General features: G+C 45.4%; 2 protein-coding genes across 3 annotated transcripts in view; one reads left to right on the top strand and one right to left on the bottom strand.

Annotated features, from left to right (window-relative positions):
* Positions 1–22,595, bottom strand: part of STAB2 (stabilin 2) — a 213,803-nt gene that overhangs the window by 6,487 nt on the left and 184,721 nt on the right. Inside the window, exons 57-65 of the mRNA XM_049884206.1 lie at positions 19,981–20,085; positions 18,082–18,189; positions 15,628–15,821; positions 12,485–12,626; positions 9,480–9,613; positions 6,789–6,954; positions 6,539–6,645; positions 3,590–3,709; positions 1,901–2,035 (exon numbers count right to left, since the gene is read on the bottom strand). Of these exons, the coding sequence (XP_049740163.1) occupies positions 1,901–2,035; positions 3,590–3,709; positions 6,539–6,645; positions 6,789–6,954; positions 9,480–9,613; positions 12,485–12,626; positions 15,628–15,821; positions 18,082–18,189; positions 19,981–20,085 (1,211 nt within the window). The remainder of the gene's footprint in view (positions 1–1,900; positions 2,036–3,589; positions 3,710–6,538; positions 6,646–6,788; positions 6,955–9,479; positions 9,614–12,484; positions 12,627–15,627; positions 15,822–18,081; positions 18,190–19,980; positions 20,086–22,595) is intronic.
* Positions 1–22,595, top strand: part of NT5DC3 (5'-nucleotidase domain containing 3) — a 182,329-nt gene that overhangs the window by 79,438 nt on the left and 80,296 nt on the right. The window contains exons 15-16 of one of the 2 annotated variants that reach the window (XR_007517360.1): positions 15,812–15,886; positions 18,147–18,422. The exons of the other annotated variant lie outside the window; for it this stretch is intronic. The gene's annotated coding sequence lies outside the window, so the exon portion shown is untranslated. Of the gene's footprint in view, positions 1–15,811; positions 15,887–18,146; positions 18,423–22,595 lie in introns of those variants that run through there. 2 annotated transcript variants of the gene reach the window in all.

Below are 22,595 nucleotides of genomic sequence, written 5' to 3'. Positions count from 1 at the left end.
GGAGCCCTGGTGGTGCAGTGGTTAAGTGCCCGGCTGCTAACTGAAAGACTGTTTGAACCCACCAGCTGCTCCATGGGAGAAAGATGTGACACTCTACTTCCACATTTACAACCTTGGAAACACAATAGGGCAGTCCTACTCTGTCCTATAAGGTTGCTATGAGTTGGAATTGACTCAGCAGCAAGGGGGTTGGTTTTTGGTTAATCCCTTGCTCCTCAAAGTGTGGTATGGGTATCACCTGGAAGTTCATTAGAAATGCAGAACTTGGGTCCCCACACCCTGCCTCCTGAGTCTCAGTCTGCATATTAACAAGATTTCCAGGTGGTTCAAGTACACATTAAAATTGGAGAAGCACTGGTCTAACCAACTGATCTTCAAGAATAGAAATCAACTATCAGATAAAGATGAAAAAATAACACCCATTGAGCACTTGCTACATGTCAGGCACTGTTCTGAGAACTTCAAAAGCCTTACTCACTAAATCCCCACAACAGCCTATGATTTGAACATAATGGTCATCACACTCATCACCACCGTCAAGATCACCATCATTATCACCATCACCAACATCAACACTATCACCATCATCTCAGTTTCAGATGAGGAAACTGAGGCATAGAGAGGTTGGATAACTTGTCTGAGGTCCCACAGATAGCAAGTGGTAGTGGTAGAACTGGGATTGAAACGCAGGTCATTAGACTCCAAAGCTCACATGCTAACGCCTGCTGTATATCAACAATCTGGTAAGAAATAAAAGTGGGGAATCAGAAGGATTTTGAATGGCTTCGTTTATCATTCCTCATTACCAGCTTCTAAGGCCAGCAGAGGACCACAGGCTCATTTCCCAAGGGGTAGGGGCTGCCTGTATCCTTTCACCATACCTATTCAACCTGTATGCTGAACAAATAATCCGAGAAGCTGGACTATATGAAGAAGAACGAGGCATCAGAATTGGAGGAAGACTCATTAACAACCTGCAATATGCAGATGACACAACCTTGGTTGCTGAAAGTGAAGAGGACTTGAAGCACTTACTGATTAAGGTTGAAGGCTGCAGCCTTCAGTATGGATTACATCTCAACATAAAGAGAATAAAAATCTTTACAACTAGGTCAATAAGCAACATCATGATAAAAGGAGAAAATATTGAAGATGTCAAGGATTTCATTTTACTTGGATCCGAAATCAACACCCACAGAAGTGGCAGCCAAGAAATCAAACGATGTATTGCACCGGGCAAATCTGCTGCAAAAGACCTTTTCAAAGTGTTAAAGAGCAAAGAGGTCACTTTTCAGGACTAAACCCAAGGCATGGTATTTTCACTTGCCTCATATGCAAAAGTTGGACAGTGAATAAGGAAAACTGAAGAATTGATGTGTTTGAATTATGCTGTTGGCAAAGAATACTGAATATACCATGGATTGCCAGAAGAATGAACAAGTCTGTCTTAGAAGAGGTACAGCCAGAATGCTTCTTGGAAGTGAAGATGGTGAGGCTTTGTCTCACGTACTTTGGACGTGTTATCAGGAGGGACCAGTCCCTGGAGAAGGACATCATGCTTGGTAAGGTAAAGGGTCAGTGAAAAAGAAGAAGACCCCCAACAAGATGGATTGACAGAGTGGTTGCAACAGTGGACTCAAACATAGCAATGATTGTCATGATGGTGCAGGACTGGACAGTGTTGCCCATAGGGTCACTATGAGTCCGAACCGAACAAGAACAGGGGCTGCCTAACAGTCAGCGTAATATGATGTGCAAATAATGCCTCCCCCAACTCTAGGCTGAGACTTTACTTTCACATTATAATAAAAAAAAAAAATCTATTAAGCACCTACTGTATACCAGGACCTTTGCATGTATTCAAGGAGTTCTTGCAAAAAACCTAGAAGACTTTTCATACCAGCTGGTCCTGGCTGGAAGTGATGAGCAGCTGACTTCCCAGCCTGGTTCGCAGGATGGTACCATTGACGAGGTCATTGTAAAAAATGAGGCTGACATTGGCAAGGTGGTGCTCGATATCTCGCCCAGACAGGGTCTGAGAGGAAAGAAGAAACACAAGAATGGTCTGTGAAGGCCAAACAATATTTTTTTTCTTTTTAAAGGGAAGGATGCTATAGTTAGAAAAACCACCACATTTCACAGACTTGTCTTTTCTGTCTCTGTGCAGCGATCAAGAACGATTAAGCTTTTCTCAGGCTTTTGTTGTCTGGGCTCTGCCAGAGGCCCACCTACAGCTAGGATGTGGCATTGAAAGTCATCTTTGTTGTCTGAAACAGAGTTTCCCTGTATTGTGCTGGAAGAAGTAGGCCTCGTTATGTTATGTCATGGATTGACTTGTGTCCCCCCAAAGTATATGTGGGAATCTTAACCCCTGTATCTGTAGATGTAGTCCCATTTGGGAATAGGGTATGAGGCCATGTCAGTGAGGGTATGTCTTAAACCTACTCACTTTCCAGGTATAAACGGAGCAAATCGGGCACAAAGAGGAGCAAGCATGAATGGGGGAAAGATGGACGCCACGTGGAGACCTCCAAAGAACACTGAGGACACTAGAGAAGCTGAGACAAGGATTTTTCCCCAGAGCGTTCAGATAGAGCCTTCCCATAGAGCCAGCACCCTGAATTTGGACTTGTAGCCTCTTAAACTGAGAAGATAAATTCTGTTCATTAAAGCCGCCCACTTGTATTTTCGTTATAGCAGCGCTGAGAAAGTTAAGGCAAGAGGAGAACAGACAGGCAGAGCTATTGCTCCTCCCAACCTCCAGTGGCTGGGCAGGGCCTGGGGCTGTCAGAGCCTACAGCCAGCCACCTGTGCGTATCAAACAAATATTCCCGGCTCCTCTGGGTGCCTCTGTTGTGGTACACTGATTGCGCCAGTGACCCTGGTTCTTGCTCCTCCCTGTATCCTCGCCCTTTGCCATGTGAATCTGAGGACCTCCCACTTTGACTCTATGCTTGGCCACATGACCTGTTGGGCCAGCGGCATGTTAACATGACCACATAGAGGCTGGAAGAGCGCTGGTGGGACTGGGCTTGCTCTCACCGGTCTTGCTCCCTGCCAGCATCACCATAAGAACGTGCCCGGGCTAGACTGCTGGAGAATGAGAGCCAGGTATAGCAGAGCCCCAGCTGAGGCCAGGCTAGATCAGCTGCCGGCCAGCCGATCTCAGACCTGTGAACATGGTTGGCCAAGATCAGAACTTTCCAGCTCATCTGCAGACTTCTGAGCTCAATAAATACTTAGCCACCGAATTTTGGGGTGACTTGTGGCACAGTAGGAGCCCTGGTGGCACAGTGGTTAAAAAGTTGCTAATCGAAAGGTCAGCGGCTCGGATCCATCAGCCATTCCGAGGGAGAAAAATAAGGCAGTCTGCTTCCATAAAGATTTATAGCCTTGGAAACCCTATAGGGTGGCTATGAGTCAGAATTGACTCAGTGGCAGTGGGTTTGGTTTTTTGGGGTTTTTTTGTTTGTTTGTTTTTGTGACACAGCATTATTGTGGGAATAGATAACTTATATCACGAGAAGCACTAGTCCGAAGGAAGCAGGCACACGGACCTGGACCGAAAAGCACTAGGGGCTCCACTCACCTCATTTTCCCCCAGCCCGCTGTTCTCCGGCACGAAGAGGGTACCGCGGATTGACAGGTCAGTCAGGTGTTTCAGAAATGCCTGGCCTCTGGCAGAGCTGTTGGAATAGGCCAGTACTTCCTGGGGAGAGGGAGCAAGTTATCGGCTGGGCCAGCCTGGCCCAGGGCCTGGAGCACAAGGGCTGGGGTGGCTGGAGAGGGTCGCAGGCTGTCACCCATCTGGGAATATTCCTGACGTCAGTTTCTTCTGAGTGCCCCTTGGGTGAGCTTTATTAAGAGGCCTTTTCCCTTTCTCAACTAATCCTGTGTCCTAAGTCACAGCCATATCACAGGGTAGTCTCAACACAGCAGCAGGAGCTGTCCTTTGAAACGTAACTCAAATCGTGAGTTTCCTTTTCTCAAAACTCTGCAATGGCCCCATTTCACTCAAAAATAAAGTAAAAATCCTTCCAATGGCCATGAGACCCTGACTGTCTGCCACTGTTGCTCCTCTGACCCCACACCCACCCGTCCTCTCTCTTTCACTCTGATCCAGGTACAGAGGCTTCCTTGCTGTTCCTCAGACTTGCCCTGGGTGTTCTCGCCTTGCGTCCTTTGCCTGGCTGTTCCTTCCGCCTAGAATGTTCTTCCAAATCTAAATGGTGAACTTCCTCACCTCTGTTCACACTTTGCTCAAATGTCACCTTCTCATTAAGGCCTTCCCTCGTCACTCTGTGCAAAACTGGAACCCCGTGGTGGCCCTTCCCCTCACCACCCCACCCCACCCCACCCCACTCATTTTTTATTTTTTCATAGTCTGTTCCTAGGTGGCGCAAATGGTTAATGCACTCAGCTGCTAACTGAAAGGTTGGAAGTTCGAGTCCACTGAGAGATGCCACGAAAGAAAGGCCTGGTAATTACTTCCAAAAAATTAGCCACTGAAAACCCTGTGGAGCCCAGTTCTACTCTGACACACATGGGGTCACCATGAGTTGGAGTTGACTCCATGGCAACGGGTTAGCATTCTACCATTTCCTTATTTATTCTGCTTATTGTTGATTTTGTTTATCCACTTTGTTCACTGAACTATCTCAAGCACGTAGTAAGTACTCCATAAACATTCGTTGAACAAATTTTAAGATATTGTGCTACTCAGTCTAACTTCGTCATTTTGCTGACAGGGCCACTAAGGCCCAAGGAAGTTAAGTAATTTGCTGAAGGGCACACAGGCAGTGGGCTTTGTTCTGGTACCGTCTTTTTTCTGAAATGTCGTCACAAGCCAAGCTCCCATGCAGCAGAAAGGTTGGTTTGGGTGTTTAGCGTATTCATGGGTTACTGCGATTTTTAGAGTGGTTAGATGGATACTTCAGAAAGTGGACATTTTGGGGTCATTTTGGTCTAATTTCTGCTTTGTTCCTCAGGCCCTATGCTCATGCCCAGCCCCCTCTCCTCCCGAGGTCACGATTGTCTGGTTCTGATTGGAACCCTGGCTTAGTCACTTCGTTCTCCACCATGATGGGTGAGAAGTGGCTGGTGCCAGGCAGCCTGAGCTTAAGCTCAGCTCCAGGTTGTTAAGCTGTGTCCCTGACCCTGCTAAGCCTCAGTTTCCTAATCTACAAAATGGGGATAATAGCAGAAGTGACCTCATAAGTTTGTGTGAGGATTTACTCCTTTTAACAAGTATTTACTGAGCCCCAGCTATGTGCCAGCCGTGGTTTGAGGTGCCGGGATGCAATGGTAATCAAGGCAGAGAAAATCTTACCTCGCCAAGCCTACATTCTGTGAGTTGAATGAAATGGGTTTGTAAAGAGGGTCAATATAGTGGCCAGTGCAAAGTAGATGCTCAAGAAATGTTAATGATTTTGCTGTTGTTATCATCAGTAGCTCTGTTCTTCGCTCAATTAACACCAAATTCTTCTACAAATAGGGCTCTCTATTGTGCGTAACTTGGAGGATATCGAAGTGACTTTAAATGCAGTACAAAATGCAGATTGGTTCCGTGTTGATAATTTGGCTCTGAGAATGATCATTCGGTAGACTTAGTTAAGTGTGCCCATCCTGACCGTTCACCATGAAGACAACAGAGCATCTCATTCCTGCAGACCAGACTCAAACTGCTCTAGATGCAGAAACACTGACATTAGCTAACACCAGTATATCGTTTTCCAGGTGCTGGCTACAGGTTTAAGTGCTTTACAGATATTAACTCACTTAATTATCACAATGCGTCTGGGACATTAGTGCTATTATCGGTCCCATTTTACAGATGAGGAAACCAAAGTTGAGAGAGGAAGTAACTTGCATCATGCCAGGCATTGGCCTAAGTGCTTTAAGAATATTAACTCATTTAATTCTCATGACCACCCTATGACGTTGGTTCTATCATCGTCCCCACTCTACAGATGAGGAAACTGAGGCCCAGAGAGGGGAAGTAACTTTTTTAAGGTTATGCAACAAGTAAGTGGCAAACCTAAGCTTCAAAATCAGGCAGTGTGGTCCAGCGCCCATGCTCTTAACCACTACAATGAGCCTTTGTCTCCTTTAGGGACTTGCGCCTCTGATGTTGCTGCTATTAGCTGCTGTTGAATTGGCCCCCAACTCATGGCAACCCCATGCACAGTAAATTGCTGGCAGGTCCTGCACCATCCCCACGATTAGTTTTGAATCAGACCATTGTGATCCATAGGGTTTTCATTGGGTGATTTTCCCAAGTAGATCGCCAGGCCTTTCTTCCTAGTCTATCTCAGTGTGAAAGCTCTGCTGAAACCTGGTCAGTTTCATAGCAACATGCTAGGACAGATAGGTGGTGGCTGCACATGAGGTGCATGGGCCAGGAATTGAATCTGGGTCTCCTGCATGGAAGGTGAGAATTCTACTACCCAACCGCCAATGCCCCTCTAACACCTGCCATTTAACACCTGCTTTGGTGCAACCCTTGCCCAAGAAGAAACCAAGCAGACTTGGTACATACCGTCAGGAAGTTTTTGAGTGAGGGGAGGGACATCAGGACCTGCAGCAGGTTCCCACTGCAAAAGAAACCATCTCCCACGTAGCCCACCTTGCAGGTGCAGTTCACATCTGAGGGCAGGAGCACACAGAGTCCCATCCCCAGTGAGCTGGGGCCTGGGCTGCCCCTGCTCACCCTTGGAGACTGGCTGGCCAGGCTGTGGATCATGCCACAACTGTGTGGCCTGGACCTGAAGTGTAGCTGGGATAGTTACCTTTCATCCGGTAGCAGAAGACGTCCCACATTTCACTCTTGTTGGTTCTGATTCCATAGTCTACTATCCCAACAATGCCGGAGCCACAGCTTTGGGCAGCGTAGGCTGTGGGGTAGGCAACGTGCCCTGTCTCCAGCCAGCCCGCTGAACAGAGGTGGTATTTGGCCTGCAGAGGCACAGACATGGTCACAGGTCAGTTGCAATTTCATATTTGTTGTGGGATCATTTGGTTCATGCCTGACTCTAAACTCCATGGAATTAGGGTCTATGTCTCATTTTGGTCACCATCGTATGACCTGTACCCATAGTAGGTGCTCATTAACTTTTTGTTGACCGAGCCACTGATGCAGGAAAGTGCTGTCCTTTCCTTCTTGTAGGTGCCCAAGTTCTTCATACTTATTTCCCTTCTCTCTGCTCTAGAGAAAGGATTTGCTATCAGCCGTTACCCATGGGTTCAGATTCTTCCGCTTATAGATTGATAGGACTATAATTGATCATTGTTATGGATTAAATTGTGTCCCCCCCCCCCAAATATGTGTTGGAATCTGCCTTTGTGCTACTATAACAGAAATACCACAAGTGGATGGCTTTAACAAAGAGAAATTTATTCTCTCACAGTCTAGTAGGTTAGAAGTCTAAATGTAGGGCACCAGCTCCAGGCGAGGCTTTCTCTCTCTGTCAACTCTAGAGGAAAGTCCTTGTCATCAATCTTCTCCTGGTCTAGGAGCTTCTCAGCGTAGGAACCTCAGGTCCAAAGGATGTGCTCTGCTCCCAGCACTACTTTCTTGGTGGTATGAGGCCCCCCTGTCTCTCTGCTTGATTTTCTCTTTTATATCTCGAAAGAGATTGATTTAAGACACAACCTAACCTTGTCGGTTGAGTCCTGCCTCATTAACAAAACTGCCGCTAATCCCACCTCATTAACATCATAGAGCTAGGATTTACAACATCTAGAAAAATCACATCAGATGACAAAATGGTGGACAATAACATAATACTGGGGATCATGGCCCAGCCAAGTTGACACACATTTTTGGGGGACACAGTTCAATCCATGATAGAATCTTAACCCCTACACTTGTGGGTGTACTGTTGTTTGGAAATAGGGTTTTCTTGTTAGGTTAATTAGGTCATACCCAAGTAGAGTGGGTTCTAAATCTAATCACTTCTGAGTTTTAAAAAGAGCAGATTAGACACAGATACATGCACACACATGGGAAGACAGATGTCACGTGAGGATCATCAGTGAGTGAAGGAGTGCCCAAGGCTACCAATAAGGAAGGAACTGACATGGCCGAGACCCAGATTTGGACTTTTAGCCTTCAGAACTGTGAGAATATAAATTTCTGTCCTTCAAAGCACCTGCCTGTGGTATTTGTGTTAGAGTGGCACGAGGAGTCTAAGACAGGTGGCTTCCACTTTTAGGAGCTAAAAGAGTAGCCCTGGCCAGAGGCCGTTTCCTACTTGGCTGTGGCTGTGAGCTGGGGCATTCCCCATTACTCCTTTCACGGCCCCTCTAGCCGCAGGGAGCTCCAACTATACCAGAGAAACTTGGCTGCTTGGGAGGTTCAGGGAGACCCTGGGCTCCTGGTTAGTGACCTCTCTCTGGTTTCCAGCTGGGAGGTGTACACTTCTGGGGTCTGCCTTGGCTGCTGAGAGTCATGGCTGAGAACAGACTTTTGGAGGCAGAGCTGCATTTGAATCCTGGATCTGCCACCTCTTGGCTGGTAACATTGGACATGTTATTAACCTTTTGGAGCCTTGGTTTTCCTATCTGTAAAATGGAAATAGTGACACCTACTTCCCAGGGAAGGAGCCCAGGTGGCACAATGGTTAAACACTGAACTGCTAACCAAAAGTCTGGCCGTTCGAATCCACCCAATGGCTTCATGGGAGAAAGACCTGGCAATCTGCTTCAGCAAAGATTACAGCCAAGAAAACCCTATGGGTTAGTTCTACTCTGTCACATGGGGTCACTATGAGTTAGAACTGACTTGACGGCACCCAACACCAACAACAACTTCCCAGAGATGTTATAAGGATGGACAATAATATCAACAAAGTACCCTGTAAGGTGCCTGACATAGTAAAAAACAAACAAATGAAAAAAACAACCAGTTGTCATCAAGTTGATTCTGACTCAGGGCAACCCCACCTGTGTCAAGAGTAGAACTGCTCCATAAAGTTTTCATGGCTGTGACCTTTCAAAAGCAGATTATCAGGCCTTTCTTCTGAGGTACTTCTTGGTGGGTTCAAACCACCAACCTTTCCGTTAGTAGCTGAGTCCTTAACTGTTTGACCCACCTAGGGACCTCTGACACATAGATAAAATAAAAACCAAATCTGTGGCTGTCGAGTCGCTTTCAACTCATAGCAATCCTATAGGACAGAGTAGAACTGCCCTATAGGGTTTCCAAGGAGCGGCTGGTGGATTTGAACCGCAGACCTTTTGGTTATCAGCCAAGATACTAACCATTGCTCCACCAGGGCTCCTGACACATAGTAGATATCCAATAAAATAACCCAGAAATAGACCTGATGAATTGTTGTTATTGCTCCAGGAATTCCCTGCACTCCCCTCAGAGAAGGCAACAGCCTACATCTCCCATCTCAAGAAGAGGCTGTACCTCCTCCCCTGCAGACCCTGCCTCCAGACCCTGACTGCACGGTGCCCACTAGTGGAGGACGCACCTTCTGGGCATAGGAGAGCTGGTTGTACGTTGCCATGGTTGCAGCTTCATCCATACAGGCCTCTCTGGCTTTGTCAAAGGTCAGCTTGTACTGGCCAAGTGGAGAGCGTAAGTGGAACACTCCAACAGTGGTATCTAGTAGACAAAGGAGAAAAATCACCTAGGTCAGCGGGCCTGGCTGGCAGGGCTTGCAGCATCGGCAGCCCAGTAAAGGCACTTTGAAGAATTTTCAAAGCTGAAGGTCAGCTCGATCAAGGTGTCTTGGAAGGCGTTTCCCCTTGGAGATAACCTGAAGCACGTCATTTAAAATAGGTATTTTTTTTTTCTAATTAGAAAAAGAACACATATTCATTGTGGAAATCTAGACAATACAGAAAAGTAAAAAAAATTAAAAATTACCTATAATCCTCTTGTCCAGAAGTAATCGTTACTCCATGGCTAATATTTTGGCGTACTTCCTTCCAGAATTTTTACTTTACTTACTTTTTGTAATTTTTATTTTGATGTAATTTCATACTCTTCTATTCTTTTACATAATAAATATATATATATTGATATCAACATGTCTATATCTACATATATATCATATAAATGAATATATTGTGTAAATGAATATATATATATTGTAAATGAGTATGTGTGTGTGTGTGTATATATATGCACACACATATATATATACACATATGTATCATGGTACCCATTGCTGTTGAGATGATGCTGAATCACAGAGACCCACAGGGTTCCCAAGGCTGTAAATCTCTGCAGAAGCAGACTGCCACATCTTTCTCCCACAGAGCCACTGATGGTTTGTAGCATGCTGAGTACACAGTTTTTGGAAATATTCTTTAAACTTAACATTAAATCCAGATCACTTCCCAATATTATAAATTTTATTTGGCAACGTGACTTTTTCCCCTAATACTTACAATTGAATAATTTTTGTGAACTTTCCAACCTTGAGAACCATATATCAAAGGAGTTTCTACCAAGGACTCCATGTTTTCTGATTACCACTATGCCTTAAAAAAAAAGTTTTATAGCCATTTCTCAGCTAAGATGTTGGAACATTTTTGTTGTTTTTTTCATAATGACATCTTTTCTAACCAGACAATTGAGTTCAGAGTACAGAGATTCATCTCAAAGAGCAACCAACTTTAGAGCCTCTCTCTGTGGGTGCTCCACATGACCTTGAACAGAGTACCACCAGCTGAGCTCTTCAGGCTTCCCCTAGTCTTCCCTCGCCATCTGCTTTAGCCCAGCGCCGCCATTGGGCTTGGTCTCCCAGGATGGAAACCTTATGCTGCCTTAGACCCTTTCTCTTTCTTCCCTCTCTCTGTCCACTGTGTGCCCTTTTCTCCCTTGTCTCACTCCTCTTCCCAGTAGAGACCCTGTTACCTTGGGACCACGGCCTTGATATCACTCTGTCCTCCTCACTGCCTTGTTCTTCTCACTGACCCTTCATAATTCTCACATCTGTCCAGTCTGTCCCCCCAGCAGAAATACTTTGCTGCCCTGTGCTTTGTTGTTAGTTGCCACTAGAATCCCACCCAGAGGCACTTCTGTGCTTAGCGCAATCCAAACATCCTTCAAGTCTGCACCACAGTCCCAGGCTTGTATTATGCTTCTCTGAAGATGCCCTCCCTCACCTCTCCTAGAGACTTTCTCTTTGCTGAGCTGCTCTTGCTCTCTTGTCTCCGCCGAACCATCAACACGAGACACATTGATGTCTTTTCTTGTATTGGTTCTTTTCCTTTTCTTATTAATTTAAGAAAGTCCCTCAACTACATTGGGAATCTTCTTGTGATAAGAGACACAAAGTCTTATGTATCTGATGTGTTTTCCCCTCATCCCCAAAGGGATTTGAGGCATCTCATGACTTGGTACATAACAGGTGTTAAGTCAGTAGTTGTTGAGATGGATAAAAACTGGACAGCAAAATTACTGTGTCTGTAGAACAAACCCAACCCCAACAAGAGATAACCAATAAATACTGATCACTTTCTGAAACACTCAAGTCCCTCCTTGTTCTGGTTCAAAACTATGTTTGTGGGTCCTTTCTGATTTTTTTCTTTCAGGTTTCAAGATACCCTATTACCTGTACCTCTGCACTTACTATGGAGCCCAGGTGGCGCAGTGGTTAAGTGCTTGTCTGCTAACCCAAAGGTTGGTGGTTTGAACCCACCAGCTATTCTGCAGGAGAAAGACGTGGCAGTCTGCTTCTGTAAAGATTACATCCTCAGAAACCCTATGGGGCAGTTTTACTCTGTCCTATAGGGTCCCTGGAACCCTGATGGCACAGTGGTTAAGAGCTCTGCTGCTGACTAAAAAGTCAGCAGTTTGAATGCCCCAGCCACTCCTTGGAAACCCTGTGGGGCAGTTCTACTTTGTCCTGTAGGGTAGCCATGAGCCAGAATCAACTCGACGGCAACGGGTTTGGTTTTTTGGTTTTATAGGGTCTCTATGACTTGGAATCGACTCGATGGCAATGAGTTTTCTGCACTTACTACTTGGGGTTTTATTTTTTTAACCTAATTTTGTGTTATGATTCTTAGTTTTATTGTACCTACTGGCTTATTATAAACCACTCAAATCATTTTTGGAAGTAATTGGGTCATATGCCAACCAATGCGCTAGTGCTAATACAACTACTAAGAAATTGCTTCTGCCAAGGGGCAGACACTTCCCTTTGTTATTTAATACCCTAAACTCTGTTTCTTAGATTTAATTCGTCAGTGGTTACAAGAGTTACTAAGCAAGTTGGAAAAACCAAGCATCAGGAAGATTCAGGATAGAAAGACTTTGAGCTCTCTCCTGGTCATAAGGCTCAATCAAGGTCCAATTCTGAGTTTACCCTGCCCTTCCTGCTAGCAGAGGCCCACTGCCTCCACTGGGGCCCGGGCAGTGCATGGGCTGTTTGGTTCCTGCTTTTTTCTTTCTCTTGCCCAGGTCCCTTCCCCAGGCCTGAAGACCACAGTGTCGGCGCCCGTCACACCTAGCCACACTGACCCTGGAAGTGGAGGTCGGCACAGTCGGCATCTGGGTGGCACTGCCCATTGTCTTGTAAGCAGCGGTCAACGGGCAGCTGCTCTGGCTCACAGTTCAGCCCGTCTCCCACGTAGTGACTTTTACATTCACATTTGCGCCTTCCCTGTGGGGAAGAGAGTGAGAAAGGATGAAAGAAGCCATTTCTCTAGGACCCCAGGACTCCCAAGTGCCCTGGGGACCAACACCCAGCAGAGCAGGACCAAGAATGCATGCCTCTCCTTCCAGAGGAACTGCTCCATCCTGCTTTTTTTCTTTTTAAATTGAAATTTAGATGAAGGTTTACAGAACCAACTAGTTTCTCATCAAACAGTTAGTATACACATTGTTGTATGACATTGGTTAACAACCCCACAACATGTCAACATTCTCCCTTCTCAACCCTGGGTTCCCTGTTACCAGCTTTCCTGTTCCTGCCTGCCTTCCAGTCCCTGCCCCAGGGCTGATGTGCCCCCTTAGTCTTGTTTTGTTCCATGGGTCTGTTTAATCATTGGCTGAAGCGTGCACCTCAGGAGTGGCCTCATTACTGAGCTGAAAGGGTGTCTGGGGGCCATACTCTCAGGGTTTCTTCAGTCTCTGTCAGGCCAGGAAGTCTGGTCTTTCTTTTTGAGTTAGAATTTTGTCCTACATTCTTCTCCAGCTCTGTCTAAGACCCTCTATTGTGATCCCTGTCAGAGCAGTCAGTGGTGGTAGTCGGGCACCATCTAGTTGTACTGGACTCAGTCTGGTGGAGGCCATGGTAGATGTGGTCCATTAGTCCCTTGGACTAATCTTTCCCTTGTATCTTTAGTTTCTTTATTCTTCCTTGCTCCTGAGGGGGTGGGACCAGTGGAGTATCCTAGATGGCTGTTCACAGGCTTTTAAGACCCCAGACGCTACTCACCAAAGTAGAATGTAGAACATTTTCTTCATAAATTCTGTTATGCCAATTGAACTAGATGTTCCTTGAGACCACGGTCCCCACAGCCCTCAGCCCAGCAATTCGGTCCCTCAGGGAGTTTGGATGTGTCTGTGGAGCTACCATGGCCTTGCCTTGTACAGGTTGTACTGGTTTCCCCAGTATTGTGTACTGTCTTACCCTTCACCAAAGTTATCACTTATCTATTTCTGTCCTGCTTTTGTACGGGCTCGTGATGAAATGTTGTCATCCTTTATATCTCAGCTGAAATATCCCCTCCTCAGAGGGCCTTCCTTGCCACCCAAAATGAAGTGGCCCTCCCAGTTCCTCCTATCACATTGTCCTGATTTACGTATGTCATGGCTGTCCACACTGTGGAAGTATCTTCCTGTGCATTTATTTCTGTATTGAGCATTACCCTCCTCCCTCTACTTGTACACCTGTTAAACCTGTTGCCATCGAGACGATTCCGACTCATAGCAACCCTATAGGACACAGTAGAGCTGCCCCATGGGGTTCGCAAGGTTCTAATCTTTACAGAAGCAGACTGCCACATTTTTCTCCCGCAGAGTGGCTGGTGGGTTTGAATTGTGGACCTTTTAGTTAGCAGCAGAGTCTGTTAGCCACTGTGCCACCAGGGCTCCTTCTACTTGTACACAGGCTCCAGAAAATCAGGGACCGTGTCTGTCTTTTTAATTGCTGTACCTCTGACACCTACAACAGCACACAGTGTGTATTTAAAAACCATTTGTTGAATCGATACCCTTGCTGTTGGGTTCATTCTGACTCACAGCGACCCTACAGGACAGAGCAGAACTGCCCTGTAGGGTTTCCAAGGAGCAGCTGGTGGATTTGAACTGTTGACCATTTGGTTAGCAGCCAGGCTCTTAACCACTGTGCCACCAGGGCTCTAATTTTCTTCTTACAACAACCCTTTGATATCTGCATTATTATACGCCCACTTTTGTGGTTAAGAGCTCGGCTGTTAACCAAAAGGTTAGCAGTTTGAATCCACCAGCTGCTCCTTGGAAACCCTATGGGACAGTTCTACTCCGTCGTATAGGGTCACTATGAGTCGAAATCGATTTGACAGCAACAGGTTTGGTTGTTTTAGTTTTACAGATGAGGAAGCTTAGGCTCAGAGAGATTAAGTAGCCAGCCCAGGACCACAGAGCTTTGAAGCTCAGGAGCTAAGACTCAAAGTCTGTCTGACTTCAAGTCCACCTTTGCAATGCATGATGGATATTATCTTCCACAGTCTTCACTCCTCCACCAGATAAACAGAACATGGATTCCATTCTAAAAATATTGAGTGATTGCCAAACTGGTACTTTTCGTGCCATTTCTCATCAACTTTTTAATAAACATTTTATTTTGGAATAATTTTAAATGTACAGAAAAGTTGCAAAGATGGCACAAAGAATTCACCCAGCTTGTTCTAATGTTAACATCTTACATGACCATGGTACATTTGTCAAAACTAAGAAATTAACACTGGTCCATTACTATTGGCTAAACAATGGATTTTATTTGGACTTCACCAATTTTTCCACTAATGTCCTTTTTCTGTCCAGGATACCACTTGCATTTAGCCCTCCAACTTTTTTTTTTTAATTAATTAATCATTTTTATTGTGCTTTAAGTGAAAGTTTACAATTCAAGTCAGTTTCTCATACAAAAACTTATATACACATTGTTATGTGACCCTAGTTTCTCTCCCTACAATGTGACAGCACACTCCTCCTCTCCACCCTGTATTTCCCGTGTCCATTCAACCAGCTCTTCTGCCTTCTCAACTCACCTCTGGACAGGAGCTACCCATTATCTACTTGAGCCAAAAAGCACACTCCTCACAAGTATCATTTTATGTCTTATAGACCAGTCTAATCTTTGTCTGAAGAGTTGGCTTCAGGAATAGTTTTAGTTCTGGGCTAACACACAGTCCACGGACCATGTCTTCTGGGGTCCCTCTAGGCTCATTCAGACCATCAAGTCTGGTCTTTTTACTAGAATTTGAGTTCTGCACCCCAGGGCGGTCACTGGTGGTAGCTGGGCATAGGCCTCCAACTTTTAACAAGAAATAGATTGAGATCTAAGGAAAGTTTAGGGAGAGGCTGAATGGTAAGCAGGACCCAAGACAAGTAGAGAAGCAAGGCTGAATGAAGCCCAAGAAAATGTTCCCAAATTGCCCTGGGAAAGAGGGACTCACCGGGCCAGTCATCTTGCAGGTGGCATGCTCGTGACACCCACCATCGAGGCCATCTGCACAGGGGTCTATTGCTGTGCAGCTGTAGCCGTCCCCCTTGTAGCCCTTGGGGCAGCTGCAGGAGACCTTGGTGCCCTTCTGGGAGCACTTGGCGACCTTCTCACAGCCCCCGTTGTTCTGTTTGCAGAAATCCACAACTGCAAGAGCAGAGGCAAGAGGGCTCCACTTACTTCCATCTGTGTAACTGGAGCTTCAGATAGAGGTATGGGTCGCTCTAGCACCTGTGGTGCTGCGGGAGTCAGGGGGCCCCAGTGGACCTCCTCTTCCTACACCCTGCTGTCTCTGTGCTAGCATTTACAAACACTAATATTCTTGTGGCACCCTCATAGACTAGACCTGATAACTTCTGTCCACCCCTGCCCTTCTTTGCCATAGACCTACTGGGCTCTACTTTGGAAGTAGTTTTCAGAATGAATTTGGGTTCTTTTTTTTTAATGTTAGGACATTGTGTGTGTTTATATGTGTGTGTTAGTGCAACATTAATTGAGCACCTTGTGACAGAGACATGGTTACCCCCTTTTTACAGATGAACAAACTGAAGCTCAGAAAGATTAACTGACTTGACAAAGGTAAAGCAGGTAGTATGTGGTGGGGCTGGGATTAGTTAGGTTAGTTAGGCTCCAAAGTCTATGCCTTTCCCATTGTGTTGTGTTATCTCTATGACCTTTATTTTTATAATCTCCTAAATTTCAACCCAATAACGGATTAGTCCTATCCCCAGGAATAGCTAGAAAGCTACTTGACTGCCTTTCTGCCTAAGTCACAGCAGCCACTTGAGACTGAGAGAATGAACACGAGGACAGAAGGCCTCTCTCTAAGGGTGGCAGAGTAGAAAGAGAGAAACTGGGTCTTTGCTGGCATTGCTTCTGCACTGCCTTGTAGCAGGTTACAAACAGCTGGTATAGCAAGACCTCGTTTATAAAAGAAGTATACATCTCTATATGAGTATGTAATGGTTGTTATATGTCAACTTGGCTATGATTCTCAGTGATGTGGCATGTGCTCTTCCACAATGTAATTCTCTTCCACTTTGTAATGTGATGTAAGCAGCCAATCAGTCAAACGGGAATTTCCTTGGGGGGTATGGGCTGACTCCAGTATGTAAATGGATGTTCTGGCAAAGCTCACTGTCTTTCTCAACCCTGCACTCTTTTCATCACCTGACCTTCAGTTCTTGGGATGGAAGCCTACAGAAATCTCTGGCCTGCTGCCTGCCCTGCAGATTTTTGGGGTCGCCAATCACCATGATCCCTGCAACCCCATGAGGCAGCAGAGGCCTCTAGCCTGTCAAAGTGATCTGCAGATTTTGGGTTTGTTAGCCACCACAACCATGTGAGCTAGCAGAGGTCTTCAGCCTGCCGCCTGACCCATGGATTTGGGACTTGCCACCTCCCACAGTTGTGTGAACAATTTTCTCAGTTGCATGAGTCACTTCCTTGAAGTAAACTTCTATCTCCATATATTTAAATAGACTTCACTGGCTTTGCTCCTCTAGAGAACCCAGACTAAGACAAAGTATTCATGAAAAAAGATAGGAAGGACATGTAGCCAAGGCTGCTAGTTTTCTCCCAATACCTGTTCTTGTCCTCTTTCTATTGAACAGATTTTTAGCTGTGTTCATGGCTGTCCAGCTAAAAACTATATTTCCCAGGCTTTCTTGCAGCTGGCTGTGACAAGTGATGAGATACTGGCCAATGGGATGGGAGCTGAAGTGTTTTTTGAAACTTCTAGGTCATGTCTTTAAAGGGAAAGAGATTTATCCCTCTGTCTCCTCCTCCATCCTACTGGCTGGGAAGTACTTATGGTAGTACTAGCACCATCTTGGACCAAGGAAGTAAGTGGATGGCAGAGCAACAAGATGGCAGGAGTCTCGGTCCCTGGAAACCTTTCAAAGAGACTCTCCATGTTAGTTCTGAATGCCTCCTTCTAAACCATCATATGAGACAGAAATAAACATCTACTTTGTTTATGCCACTCTTCATTTGAGCCTCCATACAGTTGAGCCTATATCCAAACTACTACAGATAGACATTGCAAACTACTACAGATCAACAGTGGTTCTCAAGTGGTGAGAGTAGATTTCCTGTTTTTTTTCTTTTTATACTTTAGTGCATTTTCTGAATTTTTTGAAGGAAGACTGAATACTTATAGAGTTGGGGGAAAAAACTATAAAATGAAGGGCATCATAGTTTACAAAGTAATCTTAAAACCATGACCCAGGAGGTGAGGAAGTCAGGCATCAGTAAACCCATTTTTAGACAAAGAACCTGAGTCTCAGAGAGGGTAGTCACCTGGGCAGGAAGCAGAAGAGCTAGGATGGGACCCAGAGACCCTGACCAAGTCCCTCTCCTCTCCAGCACCATGCTGCTATTTCATGCACACACAAAGGGCACCCACCTGTGCATGTTATTCCGTCGCCTTCGTAATTCAGGTTACACTCACATGTGTTGTTCTCCTTACAGGTGGCATGAGTAGAACAAGCAGGCGTGCACTCTGGGGGCAAGACTGCAAAGAAAGTGACCCTCATTCATCTTGCACTTGTGGTATGAAGAGTTGGGATCCACTTAAGGATTTTTCCCAGGTTTCTCTCTCTCACTGGCCTGCCACTATGTTTCAAAAGTTACCCCCTTGCAGCTGGAGGATGGGAGGTTTGCCAAGGTCCCTCTCAACCTGAAGATACTGAGATTCTAGAATTACTCCTTTATATTAAGCCATTGGAAACCCTGGTGGCGTAGTGGTTAAGTGCTATGGCTGCTAACCAAAGGATCGGCAGTTCCAATCTGCCAGGAGCTCCTTGGAAACTCTATGGGGCAGTTCTACTCTGTCCTATAGGGTCACTATGAGTTAGAATTGACTCAACGGCACTGGGTTTGGTTTTGGTTTTGGTTTTGGTATTAAGCCATTATCTCTACAACATTATCCAGGTAAAAACGGAAATATATTACCTTTAGGGGAGACCAACTCAAACTTCACATGCTAAGACTCACTTAAAAAAAACCAAACCTGTTGGCATTGAGTCTATTCCGACTCATAGCAACCCTACAGGACAGAGTAGAATTGCCCCATAGGGTTTCTGAGGAGGTGCTGGTGGATTCACTAAGCAGGGAATAATTTGCTGATTAGTTCTTAGGCCCTAAGGGCATGGGGTTCCAGGTGGAGATGGTTAAATTGGAGGGGAAATTCCATGGCCTTCTGAGGGTACCACCAAGCTTGGGCTAAGTGTTAACTTGAGTATTAGCAGGAGGCTATGAGGTATTTAAGGAAGGGGATAGGAGGAGTTGAGAGTAGGAGGAATTGATGCCAACCATGTTGCTGAAATTCTTGAAACTTCAGGTTGCAATAAAGCTGGTAGGAAGAGCCTAATCATGCCTTTGTGAATGAAATGGCAATACTTCACTGTTGAGTAATTGAGCTCTCACATCTTAGACATTCCACAGAACACAGGGCTTTGGTATGAGGGCGACCTCAGAAGACTGTCTGCTTAATAATGATGAAGAGTCCCTGAGTGGTGCAAACAGTCAACATGCTCAGCTGCTAACCAAAAGGTTGAAGGTTTGAATCCATCCAAAGGCTCTTCACAAGAAAGTCCTGGTGATCTGCTTCCAAAAAACCAGCCATTGAAAACCCTGTGGAGCACAGTTTTACTCTGACACACATGGGGTCGCCATGAGTCAGAATTGACTCGACGGCAACTGGTGATTGTTGTAATGATAGACATTATGATGATGACGTGACAATGATCATGGCAGTGACTGTTTTGTCAGGGCTTCTCCACATTTACTAGGCTCTTCTAAAACATGATCTCTGACCCTTCTATCAATCCTGCCTCCTGCGAGCTGTGTAATTTTCTTTTTACAGATGAGCAAGTCAAGGCTCAGAGAGGATGGGTTACCTAAGGCCATTCATCTAGTAAGTAGCAGAATCAGGGGTCAGATGCTGGTCTTTGGGACTCCAAAGACTGTATGTTTCCTATTAGACCACTGAGCCTCAAGTCAGTAAACATCTGGGCCCACGGCCACAGTACAGAAGCATCACCCTGCCTATCCTGGGATTCTTTGCCTAAGGAGGTCTTTCCATAATTGCATAGGCCGACATGCTGGTTTTATGGGTTTGAGTTAAATCTTTTCACCTAGTTTTCCTGAAAATCATCAAACTCAGGGCCAGGTAGCCCAATCATCTTTTCCCCATGGAAATGGGAACACCTGCTTTGTTGTTCTTTTCAGGGGTTACTCAGGGCCAGAGCCTCAGTTGGATGTTCTTGGTGTGGTCTGGCAGCTGACCATGCCCATGACAGACCTGTCTGAGTGTCACAGAAGCGGCCCGTCCACCCTGTTTCACAGAGGCACTGCCCAGAGCCCAGGATCCCATCATCGCACTGTCCATGGTCCGAGCAGCCACAGGCTGGAAGGCAAAATGTGAGCAGTGGTCAGAGATCAGAGATTGAAATCAAGTCAGCCAGCTACCGTTCACCTGCTCGCTGTGCATTTTTAGGGTGGGAGGCACCATGCTTATGCCATAGTCATTCACTCGTTCATTTATTCAAACATTAAAAAAAAAAAACAACAAACTAAACACACAACTGTATTCAGTGCCTATCATGGGTCATATATTAGTAGGCAATGAGGTTACAGAGGAAAACATAATAGATAAGTTCCCTGGTCTTATGGACCTTATAGTCTAGGAGGGAACCAGCTGTGGATCACGTAATTATAAATGCTGTGAATGCGGGAGAAGGTGTTATGGGAGAGAGGGGACATTGGTAGAATTCTCGATTTCCATGTGGGACAGCCAGGTTTGATTCCCAGCCAACGCACCTCATGGGTAGCCAACACTCATCTGTTGGTGGAAGCTTTTGTGTTGATATGCTGAACAGGCTTCAGTGGAGCTTCCAGACTTAAAACGGGCTAGGAAGAGAGGCCTATTGATCTACTTCTGAGAATCAGCCAATGAAAACCATGGTCCTCTGGATCACAACAGTCCTACCCACAAGTAATCATAGGGATGATGCAGGAATGGACAGCATTTTGTTCCCCAATTTAACAGTAAAATCTTCAAAATTTATGTGCCAACTCCACCACTTCTCACTACCTCCAGCACTACTACAGCTCCATTAGCTCTCACCTAGATTGCTACATAGCTTCCCCAAAGGTCGTCCTGCCCTCCGATGTGTATTCTCCAAGGAGCAGCTGGAGTGATCCTTTTCAGTCTGCTCATAACAATCCTCAGTTCACCACTCTCCTCTGGCCGCCCATCACACTTAGAATAGACTCTGAAGACTTTTCTCTGGCCAAGACGCTCCTATAGGATCTGGCCCCTGGCAACCTTCAAATTTCATTCCTTCCTCTCTTCCTCTTTCTTGCCCACTCCGCTCAGCACCTTGGCCTCATTGCTGTTCCTCACACACCAAGCCCACACCTGCCTCAGGGCCTTTGCACTTGTTCCTGTCTCTGCTAGGAAAGTCATTCCACTAGTCTTTGCTGTCCAGTACAGTAGCCATTAACCAATGTGACTTTTTTTTTTTAATTGAACTTTAGATGAAGGTTTATAGAACAAACTAGTTTCTCATTGAATAGTTAGTACACACACTGTTGTATGACATTGGTTAACAACCCCATGACTTGTCAACACTCTCCCATCTCACCCTGGGCTCCCTATTACCAGCTTTCCTGTTCCTCCCTACTTTCCAGTCCCTGCCCCAGGGCCGATGCACCCCTTTAGTCTTGTTTTTTTCCATGGGCCTGTTCAATCTTTGGCTGAAGCATGAACCCTGGGAGTGGTCTCATTACTGAGCTGAAAAGGTGTCTGGGGGCCATACTCTCAGGGTTTCTCCAGTCTCTGTCAGGCCAGCAAGTCTGGTCTTTCTTTTTGAGTTAGAATTTTGTTCTACATTCTTCTCCAGCTCTGTCCAGGACCCTCTATTGTGATCCCCGTCAGAGCAGTCAGTGGTGGTAGTCGGGCACCATCTAGTTGTACTGGATTCAGTCTGGTGGAGGCCGTGGTAGATGTGGTCCATTAGTCCTTTGGACTAATCTTTCCCTTGTGTCTTCAGTTTTCTTCATTCTTCCTTGATCCTGAAGGGGTGAGACCAGTGGAGTGTCCTAGATGGCTGCTTGCAGGCTTTTAAGACCCTGAATGCTGCAATGAACATGGGTGTACGTATACTTATTTGTGTGATGACTCTTATTTCTCTAGGATATATTCCTAGGAGTGGGGTTGCTGGATCATATGGTATTTCTATTTCTAGCTTTCTAAGGAAGCATCGTATCATTTTCCAAAATGGTTGTATCATTTTGCATTCCCACCAGCAGTGCATAAGAGTTCCGATCTCTCCGCAGCCTCTCCAACAATTGTTATTTTCTGTTTTATAGATTCGTGCCAGTAATGCCAGGATGAGATGGTATCTCAATGTGGTTTTGATTTGCATTTCTCTGATGGCTAGAGATTGTGAGCATTTCCTTATGTGTCTGTTGGCCGCTTGAATGTCTTCTTTGGTGGTCGGTTCATATCCTTTGCCCATTTTTTAATTGGATTATTTGTCTTTTTGTTGTAGAGGTTTCGGATTTTCTTTTAGATTTTAGACATTAGAACTTTGTCTAATTTGTAATAGCCAAAATTTCTTTCCTAGTCTGTAGGTTCTCTTTTTACTCTTTTTGGTGAAGTCTTTTAATGAGCGTAAGTGTTTAGTTTTTAGAAGAGCCCAGTTATCTAGCTTATCCTCTGGAGCTTGTGTGTTGCTGGTTGTGATTTGCATCCTGTTAATGCCTTGTTTTAGGACCTCTAGTGTTGATCCTATTTCTTCCTCTATGAACTTCGTGGTTTTTGAGTTAGGTTTTGTATATGGTGTGAGGTATGGGTCCTGTTTCATTTTTTTGCAGATGGACATCCAGTTTTGTCAGCACCGTTTGTTAAAA

This window comes from Elephas maximus, chromosome 4 (assembly GCF_024166365.1).
Source record: "Elephas maximus indicus isolate mEleMax1 chromosome 4, mEleMax1 primary haplotype, whole genome shotgun sequence".
Classification (NCBI taxonomy): Eukaryota; Metazoa; Chordata; class Mammalia; order Proboscidea; family Elephantidae; genus Elephas; species Elephas maximus.
Note: the sequence above shows the minus strand (reverse complement) of the source record. Positions and strands in the feature narration are given on the sequence as shown.